The sequence below is a fragment of the Ictalurus furcatus genome, chromosome 4 (assembly GCF_023375685.1).
Source record: "Ictalurus furcatus strain D&B chromosome 4, Billie_1.0, whole genome shotgun sequence".
Lineage (NCBI taxonomy): Eukaryota > Metazoa > Chordata > Actinopteri > Siluriformes > Ictaluridae > Ictalurus > Ictalurus furcatus.
Window position 1 is genome coordinate 8,221,382 of NC_071258.1, and position 22,433 is coordinate 8,243,814.

Sequence of the window (22,433 nt, forward strand, 5' to 3'; positions counted from 1 at the left end):
TCATTTATCAGTGACTGCTTTCTCCTGGTCACAGTGGCTTAAAGGCCCCATGAAATCAAAATTGATCAAAAGGTTTTGTGGCTTTTAGTAGGAATATGTTCGCTTTAAGGTTATCTGTAAGCTAGTGTGCTCCAAAACAATGACAAAATTCGCATTTAGAAGATATATGCATTCAAAATATACAGTCTTTCTCTAGCACCAATACGGATCCGCAGTTTTGATTACATCATTCTGCACTTCTCAACAGATTTTCTTTAAAATCGAGTGCTCTTTAGAATCTGAACTGTCCCACACCCAACATTAAACGTGTCTTTGGCTGTTTGAATGCAGCGTTTTATTTAGTTTTCCAACCGTAAATTGGTTCAGAAGGAAATAGCTTGAATTCATTCACTTTCAATTTTTTCAATTTTCTTTTTTTTTTTTTTTTTGTCAAGAACGGCTTAGCCCAGGCTGTGAGGTAAGCTAAACACTACTGGCTATTTAAAAAGGGGGAGAAGCCACTCGATATATGTCCTGCCCTGACGTCCAGTTTCAGTGGAAATTACGTCAACGCATCGAATAACGTTGCGTGTTTCAAGGTACTTCATGGTGACTTTCAATGACTTATTTGTTTGTATTATTACAAACTGAGCAAGCAGGATTGGTCAAACATTTTAAGGTCCCAGCAGGATTGTTCAGAATTCCTTCCGGAGCGGGATTTAAAAAACAGACCCTACACACCTCTAGCTCAGACAACCCCTGTTCATCAGGATTGTTCAAGCTGACCCTTGTGAACCGGTGAAGTTCCTGAGTTATGGAAAATTTGTCATGCTGGACCCTCATACGTGCTCTCTCTCACTTTTTCTCCCATCCATATCAGAAAGTCAGTTGCACGCTCAGATGCACGGCCCCTCCCTCTCTCTTGCACACACACAGGACTGATAAAGCCGTCAGTAACAGGCTGCACTGAGGGCACTGCTCCGTGTGACAGTGCCGTGTTTGTTTTCCTTTCTCAGGGGCCAGTGGAACACATGTCAGTGGCTTTTGCTTCTTCAGCCACAGCTGCTCGGCCTGCTCGTCTCCTTTCAGTTCAGATAGCACAATCAGATAGTGGCCACATATCATTACGGGCAGGCCTTAACGAATGCATGGATCTTCTTGGGGTTTGGAGAACGCAAGAGATGCAGAGAGCCTAAAATATGCTGTTATGTGATCTCTAAATATGATTAACTCTGAGGTCAATACCAGCCTGCTGGATAAGGACAAGGACAAAGGTCAGCACTCAAACAGGGCAGCCTAGTAAGTCTCTCTTAAATCTTTCTTTGTGTAATCTCTCTCCATTCACTGCACAAAGAGGAGAGATGTACACTCTTATGGGTAGAGACAAAGAGCAGACATTCCCTGCCTCTGTTCTCCCAGGAATTATAGTGTTTGATTTGATGAGAAAAGGGAAGAGGGGGAGTAGGGGATGTGGCGTGGGGCGCCGGAGTGAGGTGAACGGGGTCATTGATATAGAAAAGGAGACGAGAGGAAAGACAAGAACAAAAGGGCAAAGACACAGTGGTGAAGAGGTGATGAATGTGCAGGATGGCATGAAAGGATGGTTGAGGAGAGAGAGTGCTGGATTTAAAATGAATGGTGGGTGGAATAGTAAAAGTGAGTGAAGGTAAGCCTTGAGGTTGGAGAAGGCTGAAGAGTATACTATTAAAACACAGTTTAAGGGTATTTAAGACAAATTTGTGAAAGTTTTTTAATGTTTAACCGTTAATGATTACTTAATGGCTATAATAAGATCATTTGATTTGGTTATGGTTTAAGTCCATGTGCTGATTCATTACCATAATGTGACTAGTGCCATGGACTCCGCCGAATAAAAAAAACGAACACATATTTCTTTGTCCATTTATCTTTAAACATTCTGTTTTTGAATCTTTTTTTTTTTTTGACAAGCCATGTCATCCGTTAGCTAATCAGACCAGACGTGGTAAATTGAATGATCTTTGAAAGTCTGTAAAGACTCTCCCCATTCAGAGCTAAATCAATTAAAATGCATGTGACTAGATAAACTGGAACAGAGGATCTGGTACAGAAGCCACAACGGTTCATGTTTAGAAAAATAGAGTCTATGAACTACAGCCAGGTTTTTTTCCCCTCCCATATGTTTATCAGCTCTACAACAGTGTTTTATTCAAGTGCAAATTTCAGTCTGTTGAAATACTTTGCTGGGTCCACCAGTTAGAAGTTAGAAGTTCTTCTTAATGTCAACTAATAACATTTCATAGTTTCTCTTTAAAAAAAAAAAAAAAGAAAGAAAAGTGGAAAAAAAAACATCAAGGAAGAGTTCTCTCTGGGGTTTTACTTTTATGTGGTTGAAGATTAATAAATTCATAGATTCATGAGGTTGAATGCACAGCAAAAGAAAACAGAGGAGATTATTCTGAGAAAAGTTATTCTGAAGAAAAGAGATGACCACAGAGAAAAAGACAGTTCTTTTGTGGAGTGTCTTCCGTTTACTTAGCACTCACTGTACGGTGTCTATCTTTCTGAACCGCAGGGGATTATGCTTTGTCTAGAAACATCCAGGTCAATTAACCAGTGATATTCCCCCCTGGCTGATCTTCCTTAATGCATTCATCCAAACGTCTGACTTTTCTCTCTGTCCTTGTTTGTGTTGCAAACTTTAAGTTCCATGCTCACCATCCAGACTGCTGTTGAACATAGATGACGCGTTTGAAACCAAGTGTTCCTGTGATATAACCAGCTTGTGAATATCAGACAAAATCAAGGTCTTGCTTTGTAGCTGTCTGGATATTCTTCAGAGCGCGGCATGAAAAATTGCACAGGTATTTCCAAAGTTTATTAGAAGATTCCAAGTATAAGATTGGGGGGGTTAAAAGGGGGGGTAAAGTGAGGCTTGATGTAATGAAGATCACTGTGCTTTTAGAAAACCAAGGCCAGATTGATTTGAATGACAGATAGTTTGTCATAGCTCTTTTTATAGGACTGTTTATCTTCAGGTTGGTACAGGAGCCAATAATGGAGCCTCATAAAGACCAGGCACATAGAAAGCCCTGTCCTGTCTCCTACTCTTCCTATCAGGCCTTTTTGATCCTCTGCCCACTGATTAGCTTGAGAGAAAAAATAAGCGAACTTAAAATCACTGACCATTAGTATTTCACCAGGAAAGAGCAGGAAAGCAGTCCTTTAATATGCCCTGAGGCAGCGCCTTAAAACAGTGCATTTCTTGTCAGGTATGATAAATGTCTGCATTCCAGTATTCTTAAACAATGGACCGTAACAGATTTATACCTGCCACAGAGTTCAAAAATTCATATAAACTTCACTGGCTGTGTTTTAAACTTGTTATACAATGCAGGCTGTGAAAATGAGCCCAGCAACAACAGCGGCACGTGGTTGTAGTCCAAACCATAAACACTTATGAATAACTAACCGTTGAGAGACTGAAGTCAAATGGGACCGAACGCACTGTTGCGGATGCATGCTGTTAAGAGATAAGATTCTTGCTATGTGAACTCTCAATTTGTACTTGAAATGACTTATCAGCATTTTTCACAGGGCGTGTTTGAGTAACAAACAAGGCTTAAATGTGTGCTCCCAGGGTTGAGAAAGGACATGAACTCTTGTTCGTTTCTATTGACTGGCATTGTGGACCGGGTATAGCATTTACAGCTTTTAGCTTAGCAAAGCATGTTAAGCTTTTTCAAACAATCAGTAATTGCAGTAGATGGAAAATGGGGAACCATGCACAATGAAGCTAGGCTTGTTTTATTAACCACTGAGTAATCTGAGGGACATGCCTTGAGGACCAGATTGCCAGGCTGGCCTACTGGTGCAAATTCCATGGATGTTTTCTGTAAACAGCTACAGCAGGGGTATTTAACAAAGGTAAAGGTCCAGTTATGGTCCAGTCAAAGGTCCAGTTATGTCAAATTAATTATTTACAAAGGTCCGGGGAGGTACGGTGGCTTAGTGGTTCGCACGTTTTCCTCGCTCTTCCGGGGTTGGGGGTTGAATCCTGCCTCCACCCTGTGTGCGTGGAGCTTGCATGTTCTCCCCATGCTTCGAGGTTTTCCTCTGGGTGCTCCGTTTTCCTCCCTCAGTCCAAAGATATACGCTGTAGGCTGATTGGCATTTCCAAATTGTCCGTCGTGTGTGAATGTTTGTGGGATTGTCTCCTGCAATGGGTTGGCACCCTGTCCATGGTGTCCCCCGCCTCATGCCCTGAGTTCCCTGAGATAGTCTCCAGGCTCCCTGTGACCTTGTGTAGGATAAGTGGTACAGAAAATGGGTGGATGGATGGACAAAGGTTCGGATGAGCAACTAATATGACTGAATGTTATCTTTTAATGCTTAACCACTGATGATTAGGTTATGGCTGTAAATAAGACAGCACAAAGTGGTTATGTTTTGTTTTGTCGTGGTGCTTCACCTTACCACTTTTGACTACTTGTATGGACTCTGAACAGATGAGACATCTGTTTTGAAATTGAAGTGCAGAATAAAAGCATACACTCTCTGTCCAGGTGTCTTTAAACATTGCTTTCATCCTCAACTTTTTTTTAAATAAGCTGTCTGCAGCTAAATAATTTACATAAATGCATGTTATTGGATAAGCCTCAACAGAGGATCTGGTACAGAAACCGTCTTAGTTCGTGTTTAGTTTAGAAAAGTAAAGTCACTGAACTATGGTCAGTTTTGTTTCATATGTTTATTAGCTCTGCTAAAGTATATTTTCAGGTACTCATTTCAGTCCGCCGAAATTTGCTTGGTCCGTATGCAGAACACAATCCACCAGTTGATGACCCCTGGGCTATGGTCTTTGTGGACTTACTGCCTCACAGTCTGGCTTTCTAACACACAAAGATGTACTCATAGCCGTCCACCACTACCAAGCACATCCAACTTATTTTTAGAGTCGTCCTGTCAGAGAAAAACATAATCCAATGAGTGACATCTATCCCGGCGTATTATACGATTAATTTAGGATTGTGCTCCTAATAGCTCTAGCAGAGGTTCTTCTTTACTTGCTTCATCAGCATGCTAACATAGATCTTAGTGCCTATACTATATAGGCGGAAACATGGAACGTAGAGTGCAAGTTTAAAAGCAACCGAAATATCCTCAGGCATTTAGGATAAGAGCAGAGGACTGTAGTATCAGTGAGCCTGTCAGAACTGACACCGCTCATATACAGGAACAAGCAGAGGAGGAAAAGCGATGTGCGATTAAAGAAGGAGGAAAGGGAGTGCCCGAATGGGAGGCTGGTTTTGAAACTGTAGCTATCAGCACAATTCAGAAATGCATAATAATGACAAAGTGACCCTGCTAAGCATCCTCCCTCTGTTTCCTGCCCTGGGAATGTCCTTGCATCCAGGAATTCCTTAAACCAAGTGAGATTCCTTATGTTCTCATAAGCCGCAGTGGGAAAGTGGTTTTTTTCATGGCCGGCCATTATATAGAGAGCATATTGTTTGAAATATCCCGTGTATGGCTGAATTCTGCTCTGACAAAGCTTAATGTGTAGATGCATTCACATCTGTAGAAATGCCACTGCTGCATTAGATTTACTAACTTGAACATGTTTCACCTGATTTTTTATTTTTATACAAAAGTGTAGTGTTTGCATGTCTCAAAATCAGGACACACAATCTATGGCTTAGTTGTGGGTTTAATTCATCAGCATGTCTTTATGCCACAGAGTCAGCACTGATGCAGAATAGTTTATAGTTACAGGAGGCGAGGGAGCAGGCTTTAGAGCATCACTTGTATATTCATCTCACAGAAATGTGAATTAATTCAATTCATGCAGGTAATAGATTAGCATAATTGAGACTTGCTGGCACAAGAAAACAGAAAGAGGGAAAAAAGGGCTGTCTAATGCAATATGAATTTTTCCTGCTGTGTTTGTGTGTGCGTGTGTGTGTGTGTGTGTGTACTGCAGACTCCTGTGTCAGTTAGCTGGTTCTCCAGGTGTGTGAGAGTTGTGTGCATGACTCACAGTGTCCGCAGGAGGTACCTTTGATTTGTCAGATCACTAATTTGGTCCACATTGGCGAATCTGTAAGTAGAGCAGTGCTGCATCCCCTTTGTGTAATCCTGCTTGTGCTGTAATCATTATTTTAGTGCTACAAACAGCGCAGTTTGAGAGGGCTATATTTGGGCTGTTGTTTGCTTGGAGAAGCGCTGCTTATTTCGAAGCCGAGAGTTCCCAGGAGCTCCAGTGTTCTGCTTTTGTTGTGTGTGTGTTTGTTTTTTTGTTTTGTTTTTTTTTCGGATTTGAGGTAAAGATACAGTTCAAATGTTTCTTGGTTGTTTTTCTTGATATGTCTATAAAAGCCGTGTGTTTGCCCCTTAAGTAAATAGTGCAGTGCATCACATGCACAGGCCGAGTCGTCGTCCTTTCAGAGGAAATTGCAGTCATTCCTTTAGACTTTCTAAAGCCTTGGATTTGATAAGGCCTGACATGATGGACCATCAGGCTGTTTACAGAGCTCCCTATGGGAGCGGTATAGAAATGGTATTTCCTCTACATATATCAGTAGCACACATTTAAATCATTCCTCTAGTTGCCTCCTATATAAAGAAATAACATTTTTACATCTATCCATCAATTTGTTTCTGTCCTCCAGGCATACACACACACACACACACACACACACACACACACACACACACACACACACATCAATGCATACATTCGTTTTAAAAACAGTAAATGAATCTTTTTCTTCATTTTCTTGCACAAGCCCATCAACTATGGATCTAGATCAACTAGCAAGACAGCAAGTGCACATTCGGTGGTTTACTTTGTGGAGGTCTATTTATTGTATTCTAACTGACCTTGATGTCTGTCCAGGACTTGACCAGATGCTGCCCTGAAGCAGACACTTGTACTGTACCATTAGCGTCTACTCTGAAAACTGGCACGAGATGAACTGAAATATGAAAGGCAAAGAATCTATGCAATAAATTAGCATCAGGACTCTTACACTGGCCTGCCTTGGCATGTACAGCTTTTATTTAAAGCTTACACTCAAGCTTCTATCCAGGCTCATATTCACCCTTCTTGGTATCTCCCCCCCATCCCTTCTGTTGTTTTTCAGGTATGGCCTCGCAAGTGCAAGTCTTTTCCCCCCACACTCTCCAGTCAAGTGCCTTCTTTAGCGTGAAGAAACTGAAGGTGGAGCAAAGTTGCAACTGGGATATGACAGGGTACGGCACACACAGCAAGGTCTACAGTCAGAACAGCAAGCAGAGCGTGTCTGCTGCCCCCGTGGGCCTCAACGCCGCGTCGCTCCAGGTGTCCAACTCCTCCCTGCCATACGAGCAGGCTCTCCTCTTCCCTGCCAGCTCTGGCCACATTGTGGTTGCCTCGGCAAGTAGCACGTCTGGGGTGGCTGGCCAGCTTTTGGGGAGCACGGGCAGCAGTAGTGGCAGTGGCAGCGGAGGACACAACCTGACACGTCGCAGCACTGTGAGCTTGCTGGATACGTACCAGCGATGTGGGCTTAAGCGCAAGAGTGAGGAGCTGGACAACAACAACGGCAGCGGAAGCAGCGTGCACGTGGTGGAGGAGCTGCAGCAGCCTCCAGCAGCACCGATGCTCCAGAACAATGGCCAGAGCGGCCCGACGGGCACCGTGGCCACCACCTCCACAACAGCCACATCCAAGACCAGTGGTGCCAACAGCGAGGGGGACTATCAGCTCCTGCAGCATGAGGTTCTGTGCTCTATGACCAACACATATGAGGTGTTGGAGTTCTTAGGCCGAGGCACCTTCGGGCAGGTGGTGAAGTGCTGGAAGCGTGGCACAAGTGAGATTGTGGCCATAAAGATCCTGAAGAACCACCCATCATACGCGCGCCAGGGCCAGATTGAGGTCAGCATCCTGGCACGCCTTAGCACAGAGAGTGCAGATGACTACAACTTTGTGCGGGCGTACGAGTGCTTCCAGCACAAGAACCACACGTGCCTGGTCTTTGAGATGTTGGAGCAGAACCTGTACGACTTCCTCAAGCAGAACAAGTTCAGCCCGCTGCCCCTCAAGTACATCCGGCCCATTCTGCAGCAGGTGGCTACAGCGCTGATGAAGCTGAAGAGCCTGGGTCTGATTCATGCCGACCTGAAGCCTGAGAACATCATGCTGGTGGATCCTGCTCGGCAACCTTACAGAGTCAAAGTCATCGACTTTGGCTCTGCCAGTCATGTGTCCAAAGCTGTCTGCTCCACTTACCTCCAGTCCAGATACTATAGGTAAGACAGTTCGTGGTTTACATTCAGCATCTTTTACAAAATGTTCTTTATTTGCTTTTCATAAGTGGACTATGTGTGATCTTATTTGATTTATTTTTTTTGTTTAAGGCATTTTCGTTTTAGAAAAGCAGCCTAGACAAATTGGCCATTGAAAAGCAGCCTTAAAATTGGGCTTGTTGCGTTTAGGCACATGCCCCTTCCTTCCCCTGACCCTAACGTCATTGCAAATTGTTTCCCCAGGGGTGTAGGATGTGGGGTCAGACCAAGTTCTGCAGTAATGCCTCGCTGTAATCCACACCAGAACGCCAACATTAGAAACAGATGACTCGCTTAAACACTGACATTTTCTTCACTCTCAGTTTTAATTTTGATATAGCTGTGTTTGGGTTTTAATGAATAGGTGAGGATTCCATCAGGAGACAGGACTGTTAAAACAGAAGCCTGCATTGTTGGGGTCTGCTTGAGTCACTTCAGATCATAGCCTGAGTGTGTGAAAGTTACATAATCGTGCAAGAAAACCTCTGAGGTCATCAGTTTGAGTACCGCCAGATGTGCATCTTGTTTTCTGAGGTGTTGCTTTGAGGATGCAAGGGCCAGTCTTACTAATTAATGTTAATGAGATCAGAATCCTAACATGGTAAATGTCTTGTTTGGGAGTATGTGTGTGTGTGTGGAAAAAATTGTTGGAACATTTTAAATCTTGCTTCAAGCCTGTAGAAATATTGAACGTTGCATCAAGCACTATTTTGGAGAACGTATATGCGTGAAAATCACAAGCTATTAAAAAAAAACTGGGTCAGTGCAGATGAGCATTTAATGAACTGTTCTGTCCTCATTTAGTCGAGATCTTTCAGAGATACATTTATATTTATTCTTAATATTTGCTTAAAATAGTATATTTGTAGAAGTGGCATATATTTGGCTGTTGCTCTGCAGTTTGTTGGGGTGCAGTGCAGTTTTGTCATCTGTAGAAATACAATGCAGTCTATAAATAATTGCTCAGTGACACAGTATTTTTTGATGTTGTTATTTTGAATCTGCACTCGCTTTTGCATGAACTAATAACATAGGGACATAGTGGGTTATGAGAAAATGAGCAACCATTAGACTAATTACTTTTGGTCAATTAAAAAGGAAATACTTATACATAAAAAAGGATTGTCAAATGGGGTTCTGTTAACATGCAAACTCAGAATACCACAAAAGCTGTGCTGTGTGCATATAATGCTTTTAGTCAATATGAGTTTGTGCATATATCCATAGAATAGCCGCAAATTTCGTGCTGTATCAAATTCTGGTTAAATCAATAACAGACCAGGGAGAATAAAACATGGTCACACAATTGAATATCCGGTCATGTATTAACCAGGGTCGGAAACGAACGGAGGCTCAGGGCAAAAATGCCACCGAAAATGACCAAAATGCCCTAGATCTAGCAAAAACAAGCCCCCGTACTTAATTCCTGTTTTCTATTAGAAACATTTGGTATACTATATATACTAAATAAAAGATCTAGGTTAATTCACGCAATATTTCTGAAATCTCCGCATATACGTTTTTATGTTGTTGTTTTTGTTTTTTGTATCTCTGCATGTCCGTCTGCATCCTGTGACTCGTGCGGTCACGTGAGTGTCGTTAATGCACAGCAAAGATGGAGCGGTTTTTGATTAAAAAGAATAAAATCAGCCATGCAAACCCAGACACATCATCAAACACTCCAACAACACAAACACCAGAGACATCGAACTCCACTGTGAACACATCTACTATCGAGTCATGGAAAATGAATTGGCTCGATACATTTTATATGGTTAGAAGAAGAAAAAAGCACTCGTGAAGATAATAAATGCCCCAGAAAATCAACTCTAGAGGGCAAATACTGCCCCTTAATAATAAAAATAATTAAATAAAGTTCATTTCTGACCCTGATAATCAGTACACATGTAGATTTTATAAAGCAACAATCATTTAATTACTTTCTAAGACCGGTTCAGTTTGAAACGGAACCTTCTGTGAATGTTGATACAGATAAATCACTAACTAGGATGGCATGCTGGTTTAGAGAGTAGTGTTGCCACAAAACAGCTCCAGGAAACCCAATTCGATCCAAAGCTCAGGTACTGTTTGTGTGGAGTTCTCCCCATGTCCATGTGAGTTTCCTCTGGGTTCTCTGGTTTCTTTCCACCTCCCAAAAACATGCTTGTAGATGGATCAGCTAAATTTTCCCTATGTGAGTGAGTCTGTGTGCTTTGCATCTATCCAAGGTGTATTCCTGGATGTGTTCCTGTGATAGCCTTCCGGATCTGATCAGGATAAAGTGGTTATTCAGGATGAATGAATGAATAAATTACCAACTAAATGTAATTTAAAAAAAACATTATTAGTGTGATGGATAATTATAGGGCGTGTTACAGTAGCTAAAACATTTGCTTTACTGTGTAACAGAAAACATCAGGGTTTATGCCTGCAGCAGATTATAGTGCTATTTACTGGCATCCTCTATAATAATGCTGTATATATTGTACTGTCCTTTAAAAAACAAAAAAATTAAAGATGACTGATGCATTCAAGTGGGGTTGTTGTGAGGGGGACTAGACATAGTATACACTCTACTTCAGACTGGATTACTCTCCTGGTGCAAACCCTTAAATTAAAGCTGACAGTGTGTACTTTAAGTTTGTAGTCATGTCATTTCAAATCTAATGTGCTAGAGTACAGAGCCAAAACGTTCTTACTTATGGATCTATCTGTATATCATGATTATTGGGCATGCATGCATGTGTTGCGTTATAGCGAGACATGGGTGAACAAGGTCAGTTATGTGCAAAGAGTGGGCTGTGAAGTGTAATTACCAGCAGCCGTGAGTCTTGTCCTGTGTGGGAGTACACAGAAAGGATGATCCCCTTAATTTCGTCTTGGCAGGGACGAAGAGGCAAAATACATCTGACACTGAGCAGACTTTTATTAGTTAGCACTTACCAGCCTTGTGTCTGTCTGGTCTTTCCAAGAATAAACAACTTTATGTAGTCTGTCAATATTGTAGCTCAACGAGATGAGATCAAATCAGAGAATGAGATCAGACCTCACTCAGACTGTAATCCATGTCAACCCTCATCCCATAGATCCATGGGCTTTTGCTTCATTTTTTAGCCTCTTCTAAGAGCTACATTCATATATACATTTTCATACACTCTTCAGCGCCCAGCAGTGACCCACGTGGAGCAGCCTCCTACAGGTTTCACCTCCTCACGGAACGATCACACCGTTTCTGGCACATACCGTCTGTTTAATAGAGGTTTTCTTCAGCTAAAATGGGGTCTCTCTGTCTCTTGTTTCTTTCTCTCTCCCCTATCTCTCAATTGTGAGCACTCTGGTGTGTGAGCAACAGAAAGGCTAGATCTTTGTAAGAATGTACTGCAAATACTATGATAAATTGATGCCACTGTTGAAGCTCCTTGAGAATACATGACTGATTTCCCATCTCAGATCAGATTTGAGAACCGATAGTCAGTGAGTCTCCCTGCTGATTTGGCACAGAAGGAGACCACGAGAGAGAGAGAGAGAGAGAGAGAGAGAGAGAGAGAGAGAGAGAGAGAGAGAAGCCTCTCTGGAGAGGAAGCCAGCATTCCTTATTCTTTCAGTCTGTCTCAGTCCTATAAATCTATATTGGTTTGTAAATGGTATATAATCAGCAAAGCAGGGTGGTGGGGAGGGGATGGTGGGGTAATTTGTGGACAAGCAATGCCTTTGCAATTCATTCATACATTCTGATGAGTAAATGTTGCTGTTGGATGAAGAAGCTTTTCCGAAGCACTGTTACATAAAGGCATGTTTTACTCATTCTGCTTCTTCTTGTCATTTATTCTGCCCTGGCTCTTAAATCCATTGGGCAATTTACCCATGGTCTCTAATATGACAGGATGTCCCTTGTTTGCATATATATATATATATATATCTTTTAACTATTGCCTGGTTTCCAAACATTTTCTTTTTAAGATGTGCTGACAGCTGTAACAGTGATTGTGGAAGACAGAGTACTTCTGAGTTAGAGATTTCTTTCCTACGCTTTCTTTTCCCCTACTCGCTATAAAAGCTCTGTGTAAATGACTGCTGGCACTGGCAGCTCAGACTCAATCAGCTGATCTTCATATCTTTACAGGCTCTACTCACTGCGAGTTCTCAGCCTGTCTGTTCTGATGGAATCTGATCTATTGGACATGAGCGTTTGTGCTGTATTGGATCTAAGAGCTTACATCAGGAGGCTGTAGCTACACTTCAAATATAGATTTTTCATCTATATCGACACAAAAAAACTGAGCAATACTAATCAAAGTAAGCATTTGCTCAACGATGGTAAGCTGCATATATGTGTGATTTGGTAACTTTAAGCTGGGCATACAGTATGACATTACGCAAAGCTATGTATGTCTTGAGTTAGCTTGTAATGCCATATCATCGTGCTGGCACAATGGGTACTATTGCCACAACACAGCTTCATGGTCCTTGATTCAATCCCGAGCTCAGGTTACTGTCTGTGTGGTGTTTCACATGTTCTACCCGTGTCTGCATGGGTTTGTTTCAGGTACTCCGGATTCCTCTCACCTCCCAAAAACATGCTGGTAGGTGCTTTGGCTACTCTACATTGCCCCTAGGTGCGAATGTGTGTCTGCATAGTGCCGTGCGATGGTCCAGTTTCTCATCCAGGGTGTATTCCCACCTCCTGCATGGTATTACTGGGATAGACTCCAGATCCATGATGTCTCTGACCAGGATAAAGCAGTTACTGAAGATTGAATGAATGTGTTAATGAATGCCATGTCATATTTCTAATGCCATATTTGCAAGCTATTTCACTATGATAGCTGGGAAAGGAGACACTTTCACTACTTTCTAGGCCTTTTTTTTTTTTTGCTTCCCATCTCTACAGGGTAGACTCCAAGGTAGAGTCCTGCTTGTTCAAATTACATCAGCTGAACTCCTTCTTTCCTCACAGCCATGTCCACTAGCTAATGATGTAACAGGTAAAGCTGGTTGCATTACTCAGGACCAGAAAAAAGAGGATTACTGCTATGTCCCAGTTAAGCTTCCTTACCACATTTATCTGTAATTGAAAAAAGGGGGGCTTTAAGTGCACGGTATGCTCTGATTAAAGTTTGGGGCTTATGTGAAATTGCTGCTGTCAGCCATGTTGCAACATTTACATGGTTATGGCTGGAATGAGGGAAGCTGATTACTCTAGCTCGTCTGTACTTTCACTGTCTCTGTCACTGTCTCTTCTTCTCCCCTGCTGTCATCATTTCTCAACAGTGATACGCACATAGAGGGTCCTGCTCAGTTCAGGAGAATGAGTCATGGCAGCCGGAGGTCACTGAGGTAGAGACAGTATGGCCTCTCAGCATGTCAGTCAATACCCTGTAAACGTCAGAGCCTTAATATAGGAAGGGGAGAAGGCATGTCCTGCACTTTTCCTTTCAGCATTGGCTGAAATTCAGCTCAAAGATGCATCAGTTGCGTGTGACCTTGCTACCTTATGAATAACAAGGCACTAATGATTTTGACTAGTAACCAGAGGGTTTCCATCCAGGGATCTATTTATTGTCTCCCATCAATCAAAATGCTAATGTTGGCAATGAACTATGCTGCAATAAGACAAGGATAAGCATTGGTGGATTCTGTGTATTTGTATGTGTGTGTGTGTGATAAGAGGAACCCTGGCTGAAGGACAGAGAGCAGCAGTGGCCAAACCCTAGGGATGTCCTCAGGAAGAAACATCACAGAGTGCATTCTTTGTCCTCTTAATGGGCATGATTCACACCCAGAGGGCCATGGACCTCTGCAGCACTTAACAAAATCTAAGCCTTATGGACAACATTGCAAAGCCCTCAACTTCTAGATTAGGATCTATCCTTGTCAGAGATTAACGGTGCACCGTGCAGTCCAAACGCCATAACATGTAACTGAAACACACCCTTATGCATATAGATAGATTTAGAATTTGACAGAGACCCTGATCCACTTTTCCCATAACAGTGAGCCCCTATGGGCACACTCTGAACCTGCTATCTTGTGTATCTTGTGTATAAATGAACTGCCGTTCCAGGACATTTGCTGCAGATCTGAGGCAGGTATTAAAGAGCACACTACTGAATGAGGTTGCCACTAGTTACTGTTCTCTCAAGCGTGTGTAAGATGTCTTTTTATTCTGCAGTGCGAGAACGGTGGGATCTTGTTACTCACAGCCAAATTTGAATGTGAGAATGAGGGTCTGCTTTTGGCAAGCACATGTTCTGTACCTGTACAGAATCATTACCCATGAGGCTTGCAAACGGGTGGTTCTGAGTTCGTTTTTACTGACTGCTTTTACTGAATTAAATACACATAGACTCAAAATATTATGCTAATTCATTTAGTGAGTGGTGACATTTTGTCAACATTGGGGGAAAATCTGAACAGTTGAACTATGAGGTGGAGTACAGGAGGTTTTAGCTAGTTTAGTTCATCCTTTATTATTTCTCCCTTAGGAGAAATTTGTCTTGGGCGATCGAGAGAGCAGGTCAACATACAACAAGTTCGCTGCACAATTACATTTCCTCCATACAACACAACAAAAAGGTGTCCAGGCAGGTGAGGTAACGAAAAAGATGTTTTCATTCTGGTTCTCTCAAGAATGAGTTGGATGACACTCAACCGCTTGTGAAGATGATTGACAGGAATGTAATAACCGAGAGCTCATCTAATTTGTCTGTAGGCTACTCGCTTCACCATTGGAGCACGAGACAAGTAGCTAATTAACTGCTGTTAGTCGAGTATATGAACACTCAGCTGATTGCTAAGTCATTTTGCCAGGCATTGATATCACGCCATTACTCTGAGATCAATGAGAAGGAGACCGGAGTCGGGAAATATGGTTTAATAAATTCTGATTATGTAGAACAGTATTAGCAATTCATTTGCTTTCGTTCACTGCTGCCTTTTCTTTGCAGGGCTATTTAAGTGGACTTCACGCAAAGGTTTTGTTTCATCCCCATGGTAATTATGTTCACAGCTTTGTGTTGTGCCAGCTCAGCCAGAAGTTTGCCCTTTACAGCTTGTTGAATGCCTTTGCAGTTTGCCTTTCTAATGCGTCTTTAGATTTTGAGTTGACAGACTGATAGCAGCAGATATCTTTCTTCGTTTTTATTATTTATCCTTTCATCTTTTCACTAGACTTAAGTAAACTATGGAACATCTCCAGACCTCACTTAAACTTTAGAGCTTGCCTTTTGCTAACAGTAATGTTGGTTTGGCACTGTTTTATTTCAACCGCACCACTTATACTGTGCAATTTCACATGGGAGCACCATGATCTTTAGGAAGCCGTTCTCTTAAGTCATTCCCTGCAGCCAGATTTTAATGGCAGTAGGATACTGCAAACGAGTCAACAGACCTCTTTCGTCAGGTCTCCTCTCAGCCATGGTCATAGCAAATGTCTGGCTCTCAGGCAGCCGTGCATTTTCCCATGAACCCCACCGAACAAAGCAGATGCATTTGTTTTCTCAATTGGAAGAATTTGCTAATGTGCGTACAAGGGTAAATAGTTTGGCTAATTTACACCAGACCCAGCTAGTTGTGCCAGCTGAGGCCCTTCTGAGGTCTCTTTTGAATCTGGCCTGGACTGCCCTTCTCTCTGCTGCTCTTCAATTTGCTATTACTAACCCTGTTCTTTTCAGTGGACCACACACTAGTGACATTAATCAGTGCTGTCAATCATCACTGTTCAAAATGAATATGCCATCCAATAGTTTTTTGATTTCTACTGGATTTTCCTAGTCTCCCTCTAGCTAGTTCCCCTCGATTTATGACACCAACACATCACTTGTGAGATCTTTATGCTGCTGTTATTATCATAAACTGAGCGGCCATCCAGTCTTATTCCACCCAGGTTAATAAATAATATAAGATGATTAAAAGCTCTGCGTTGCTGAATTGTATCACCATAGATCAAATTGCAGCAGTTTGGGCTTGGGGCACACTTTGTTTGGAAAAATAATTACCCATGCATTGAATCCTTGTTAATAATTAAAGTGGTTAGCATTTGAAATGTGCTGCATGCAATGAGCCTTGCCTGGAATGTCTGCTTATCTGTGGACAGGCCCATTATAGTGGCCTGAGTCTGGTGGAAAAAAGTGTTTCTCATTAAACCGAGTCCAGCTCCTTTCATCGGAAAACTTAAAAGAACATGTCAACCTTAAAGACTGCGTGTGTGCAGATACTGTTGCTGTTTTCTGCACCGCTTTTGGGGTCAGTGTGCGGACAAATACCATCCACTGCAGCTGCATGCTGTTATCAGTGCAGCGAATAGAGTCTTCAGAGCCTGAAGGAGCTCAGTACTATTATGAGAGAGAATAGATGAGATAGAGTATATGTATAGAGCTAGGATTGAGGCTAAATTGAGGTCTCTGCTGCATGCATTATAGGTCTTGTCTCTGCTGTATTTGCATGTGGGTTAAGATTCTAAAGTACTCTCGTACATACTAATGATACCAAGATAATAAGGCTGAAGTCTGCTGAGCTTGGAAACATGGAAACGCATTTCTGACATCTCTGACTAATCTAACCCAGCTAAGGTGGTTGTCCCGCAAAGAGAATATATTAGCCATTAGACAAGCCGAGATCATAAATAACCAAGGAACATTGCTCCACGTGTGATCATCATCCAGGCGTCTCTCCACACAACATTATCCTCATTAAGCTGTAGTGGGGTAGCATGGGGAATGAAAAGACTTACACACATGCATTCGTACTTTAATTAGCCGATGTTTGCTAAGTCTATCAGCAAACAGATGGCACTTGTTGAGATTGAGTACTTCTTGCTGCCGTTACGCTAACTGATCTGGTCAGCATGCATATCTGAAATTTTTGTTGTTGTTGTTGTTGATGTTTTTTTTTTTTATATTTCTGCTTCAACTGTAACGCATAGTAATGTACCTTAGACACACATAGTCTGAATTCTGTGATCATCCTGTTCACAGCTGCTTAGCGTGAGGACTGAAACACAACAGAGCGTGCTGTTATGGGAAAACGATGGGGTGGTCTGAGGACGTATGCTCTGAAGTGATTTACTCTGACCACAGCACTGCCAATGAGTACATTTTTTTATTCGATTAAACAATGACATGTCATACTTAAATCCGTTTATTGTTATGTTTAACGTTGTGGAATGTCCGCAAAACAAGTTAGTTCCTGTTATCAACAGAAAGCACAAACTTTCTGTCCTAAAGACTTTCCAGTGGCGGAAACTAACTGTCTAACTGTTACAAAGCACTGACACTGGAGACTCCTTCCAAAAATGCAAAATAAATGTCTCTGTATCAATGATTCTGTTTTTTAGATGTTAGATGTTCAGATTGTATGATGTATTTTGTAAAATAACAACATATTTTTATTTTATTTTATTATTAGTCTTAGATTATGTGGAGCATGTGCCTGTAAATTACCTCGCACCTCCAGGGTTGGGGGTTTGAATCCCACCTCCACCCTGTGTGCTCAGAGTTTGCATGTTCTCCCTGCGCTTCAGGGGCTTCCTCTGTGTACTCTGGTTTCCTCCCCTCGGGTCCAAAGACATGCACTGTTGTCTGTGAATTGGTGTGCGATTGTGCCCTACGATGGGTTGGCACCCCGTCCAAGATGTCCTCCTCCTTGTGCCCCGAAGTCCCCCAGGCTAGCCCGTGAACCTGTGTAGGATAAGTGGTACAGAAAATAGATGGATGGATGGATGGATGGGTTTTCCTTGCAGACGGCACTCTTGTCAGAGCTGCTGTTATACAAAATTAATCAGCAGCTTCTAGCTTTAAGGTCACTGAAGGTCCTTTTACAGTATGTGCATGTCTTTGTGATACAAAGGAGCCTGGTACTGATGCTGACATGGTAAATGGTTAATGTTCTGCACTTTTTTTAACCTTAGCAGTTCTTCAAAGCACTTTACACTGTTTCTCGTTCACCCATTCACACACACACTCACACACTAATGGTAGCAGAGCTGCAATGCAAGACTCTAGCTTGCCATCGAGAGTAACTTGGGGTTCAGCGTCTTGCCCAAGGACATTTCGGCATGTGGAGTCATGTGGGCCGGGAATCGAACCGCCAACACTACAATTAGTGGACAACCCGCTCTACCACCTGAGAAGACATCTAAGAAAACAGTTTTAATATTTTCCTCGGCACGTCTTTTGCTTTCATTGACTTTGATTGACTTGCCTTACTTCTTGGATATTGCAGTTTTTAAAAAACAATACAAAACAACCTCTAAAATGTGAAATGCTACACACCTCTCTTTATTCGATACTCAGACGTATCAGGCGAGAGATAAATACATAAATACGCTGCTTAAAAAAGTGTCAGTATTCAGCAGGACATGTACCGTAGAAACATGAACAGACATCTCCAAAAACTTTAGTATATCCTGCCTCCGTATCACAGGGACTCAGATCCAACCCACATGTGATTCAGTTCGCCATTAAAAACATGCTTGTTTTTTAACGACACGGACCCAAAGCAGCCAACTGCTGCCGAAGGAAGTGTGAAGGCTGGCGGATTCTGAAAATGCTTGTATTGATAGAGAACTTTCAAGCACTTACATTACAGAGCATTAATTTATTATTAATGCATGCTTTTTTTTTTTTTTTTAAAGAAAATATAATCATGCGTTTGTAAAAATGAATGATGAACATGTATCAAAGTGTATCGTTGTGCTGTTAATGTCAGTAGCGGACTTATATAGGGATATCCATATATGAAGGGTTCTACGCAATTTAAATGCTAATGGTCCTCCTTGTTCTGAACACTTCTCTATTCAGTGTACTTGAATTGTCAGAGCTGTGATGCAGCCTGAAGAATAGAGCAGCTCGCCGAACCCTCCCTTCACTGCCTACATTTCTCTGCCTATGCAAATCAGCGCCGGCCTCGCTGCACTTCTTACTTAAGTGCTTTAGATTCATTACAGTGTAAAGGACATGTGGGACTGTTGAAATCAGAAATAAATGTTTGCATTGGGGTCTCCTAAAGATCTCTCTTGTTCGATGGCTGAGTGTTCTACTACTTTATAAAAAGATGGCGAGTGTATAATAGTAATATTTGTACAGCAGCTGGAGCAGTTTGGTTGAAGTTAGAAGTGTGCTGGGGAAAATGTGATAGTATTTGTGTGATGGAGGGTTTTTTTTTTATCAGTAATCTCTCTCTCTTTCTCTTTGTCTCTCTTTCTGCCTCTGTCTCTCTCTGTCTATCTCTCTCTGTCACTCTGTCTCTCTGCCATTTGGTCTCTCTCTCTGTCTGTATCTGTCTCTCTCTGTCTGTATCTCTCACTCAGTTTGTCTCTCTTTATGTCTCTGTCTCTCTCACTCTGTGTCTCTTGGTCTGTCAGTGTGTCTCTCTGTGTTTGTCTCAGTGTCTCTCTCTTTCTCTGTGTCTCTCTCACTCTGTGACTCTTGGTCTGTCAGTGTGTCTCTCTGTGTCTGTCTTAGTGTCTCTCTCACTCTGTGTCTCTTGGTGTGTCAGTGTGTCTCTCTGTGTCTGTCTTAGTGTCTCTCTCACTCTGTGTCTCTTGATCTATCAGTGTGTCTCTGTGTCTGTCTCAGTGTCTCTCTCTTTCTCTGTGTCTCTATCACTCTGTGTCTCTTGGTCTGTCAGTGTGTCTCTCTGTGTCTGTCTCAGTGTCTCTCTCTTTCTCTGTGTCTCTCTCACTCTGTGTCTCTTGGGCTGTCAGTGTGTCTCTCTGTGTGTCTCTCAGTCACTCTCTCTCTCTCCCTCTCTCTCTTTCTCTGTGTCTGTCTCTCTCTCTCAGTATGTCTCTCTCTATGTCTGTGTCTCTCTCACTCTTTGTCTCTTGGTCTGTCAGTGTGTCTCTCTGTGTCTGTGTTTCTCTTACTGTCTCTGTCTCTCTGTCTATCTTTGTCCCCCCCCCCCCCTCTCTCTCTCTCTCTCAGTTATGTCCTAACATTTAATGTAGGATATTTAATAGGTTGCTTTAAATGTCTTTAAATCTGGAGTATTTTTTATTTTATGTTTTATATTCGCATCACCATGCTAGCAAATAAAACACACACACACACACACACACACACACACACACACACACACACTTTTCATAGCCCCTTACTTCAACATTTTGGGAAAAAAATCAAACAATAGGAAAAAAAAAAGTCAAATCCCCCTTCCTCCTCCCCTCCCTCTGTCTGTCTCTCGCGCCTGTCTGCCTGTGTGTGCCAGGCTCTCCATGCGGATAGGTGCAGTCCTCCCTGCACCCTTAAAAAGACCTCTCAACATCCCAATCAGTCTGCATCATTCATGGGGGTCTCCATGGCAACATGAACACAAAGAGACAGCCCTGAGAGGGGTAGAGGGGGTGTCACAGATAGGAGAGGCTCTGGTGTGTATCAGGCTAGTGCTGGATGATGTGGGGTTGAGGACCTTGTTTCAGATTCTGCAGATGACAGTGAGAGGGTGCAGTCTATTCTCACGTCCAAACCGAATGCCCTCTTATTCCTGCCACCACGCACTCCGGACCTCACACTCGCCTGCCCCCCTGCCTTTATTATCCTCTCATGTGCACGAAGGACAAAATCAGATGTCCTGCTTAGTGTCCTTTGGAGATGTGCTTGAAGTTCTATTTTTGTTGGTCAGGACTGCTTTGATCATTTAAGGGCTGTATTATAGGGCCGTATATATATATTGAGGATTGTTTTGCTGAAACAAACTTCACAACCCCACAGTGATAGGAGCATGTGCTACTGAGAATATGAGGAGCCCAGAAAACCAATAAACAACCACAATAACCCCATTAAGAGTGTGTGTGTGTGTGTACATGTTTGTGTGCTCGAACGCATCTAACCTAAACAGAAATACCCATCGACCAGCCCACAGACAAAATGAGCAAGGAATAATGCTTTCTTGACACGACATGGTGCCTGGGTAAATGGAGCATGCACGGTGGTGAAAAGACGACTGAAAAACAACGTTTAACAACACTGGAAGTACAGTTTACTCCGAGTGTAGTAAAAACTACACTTTGAAATACTCAATTGCTTACCATGACGGTGCTTATTTGCTTCACTTCCTCACTAAATGTCAGAGCAGTACTATTTTCTATTGCTATTATTCTCTTTACTACCTGCATGTGCTGCAAGCGGCGCAGATGAAGTCTTACTGTGGAACAGAGGCCACTGTATATAGGATGGTGTGTCGATGAACAGCCTGACATATTCAGCTTATGGTGGATTGTTTCAAAGCATTACAGGCACTCGGCGAGATGGATTTGTACCTGGACGACAAAGGAGTGAAATTAATTCAAGCAAATGTGCAGTATTTGAACTAATCAGAGGTTAAGAAACTGCTGACATGGTGTTTCGATTGGGTCTCATGACAGGCTTCAGTATTTGATATGAAAAATTTGAATAAAGTAAAATGATGACTGAAGCAGACCCGATTTTTTTTTTTTGCATCCGGCGCAGAAACAATGCAATTTTTTTTCCCCCCCTTGTGTCTAGAAATTTACAAACAAAAATGAAGTTTGGGGGGGTTTTTTTGCAGTTCAATAAAACTCACAGGTGTAAATGTGTAAACTGGGACACGTGAAAAGCTTGACACTGCTGGTGTGATGTATGAAATTGCATTAAATGGCATAATTAATAGACCTTGTATTGTCCATGCCTACTGTTCAGATTGACACATTATTGAATCATGATCAAAAGCTGTACTATAAATAGTTAAGTAACTCTTGAAATGTTCAGAAAGGTGGTGGGGGGGGGGGGGGGGTGCTTAGTCGTTAGCACGTTTGCCTCGCACCTCCAGGGTTGGGGGCACCTCCCTGTGCTTCAGGGATTTCCTCCAGGTATTCCATAATTGTCCATAGTGTGTGAATAGGTGGGTGAACTTGTGTGTGTGCGTGTGATTGTGCCCTGCAATGGATTTGTACCCTGTCCAGGGTGTCCTGAGTGCCTCGAGCTCCCTGGGATAGGCTCCAGGCTTCCCACAACCCTGCGTAGGAGGATTGATGGATGGATGTTCAGAAAGGATTCATTTTCTCTGTGTTTTCATATAATCATTTACTCATTTATTGTCCAATTCCGTTTCTCAGTCAGCTGCTGAAGCTATTAAATACTCTCAGACCACAGCTCTGCGAAGGCCACATGTACCTGTGGGACCGA

General features: G+C 42.4%; 1 protein-coding gene across 3 annotated transcripts in view; it reads left to right on the plus strand.

The window, feature by feature from the left end:
- Positions 1–22,433, plus strand: part of hipk2 (homeodomain interacting protein kinase 2) — a 98,785-nt gene that overhangs the window by 20,969 nt on the left and 55,383 nt on the right. For 2 of the 3 annotated variants that reach the window (XM_053622796.1, XM_053622798.1), the window contains exon 2: positions 7,104–8,253. In XM_053622796.1, the coding sequence (XP_053478771.1) occupies positions 7,104–8,253 (1,150 nt within the window). Of the gene's footprint in view, positions 1–96; positions 1,279–7,103; positions 8,254–22,433 lie in introns of those variants that run through there. The other variant, XM_053622799.1, reaches the window with a different exon arrangement.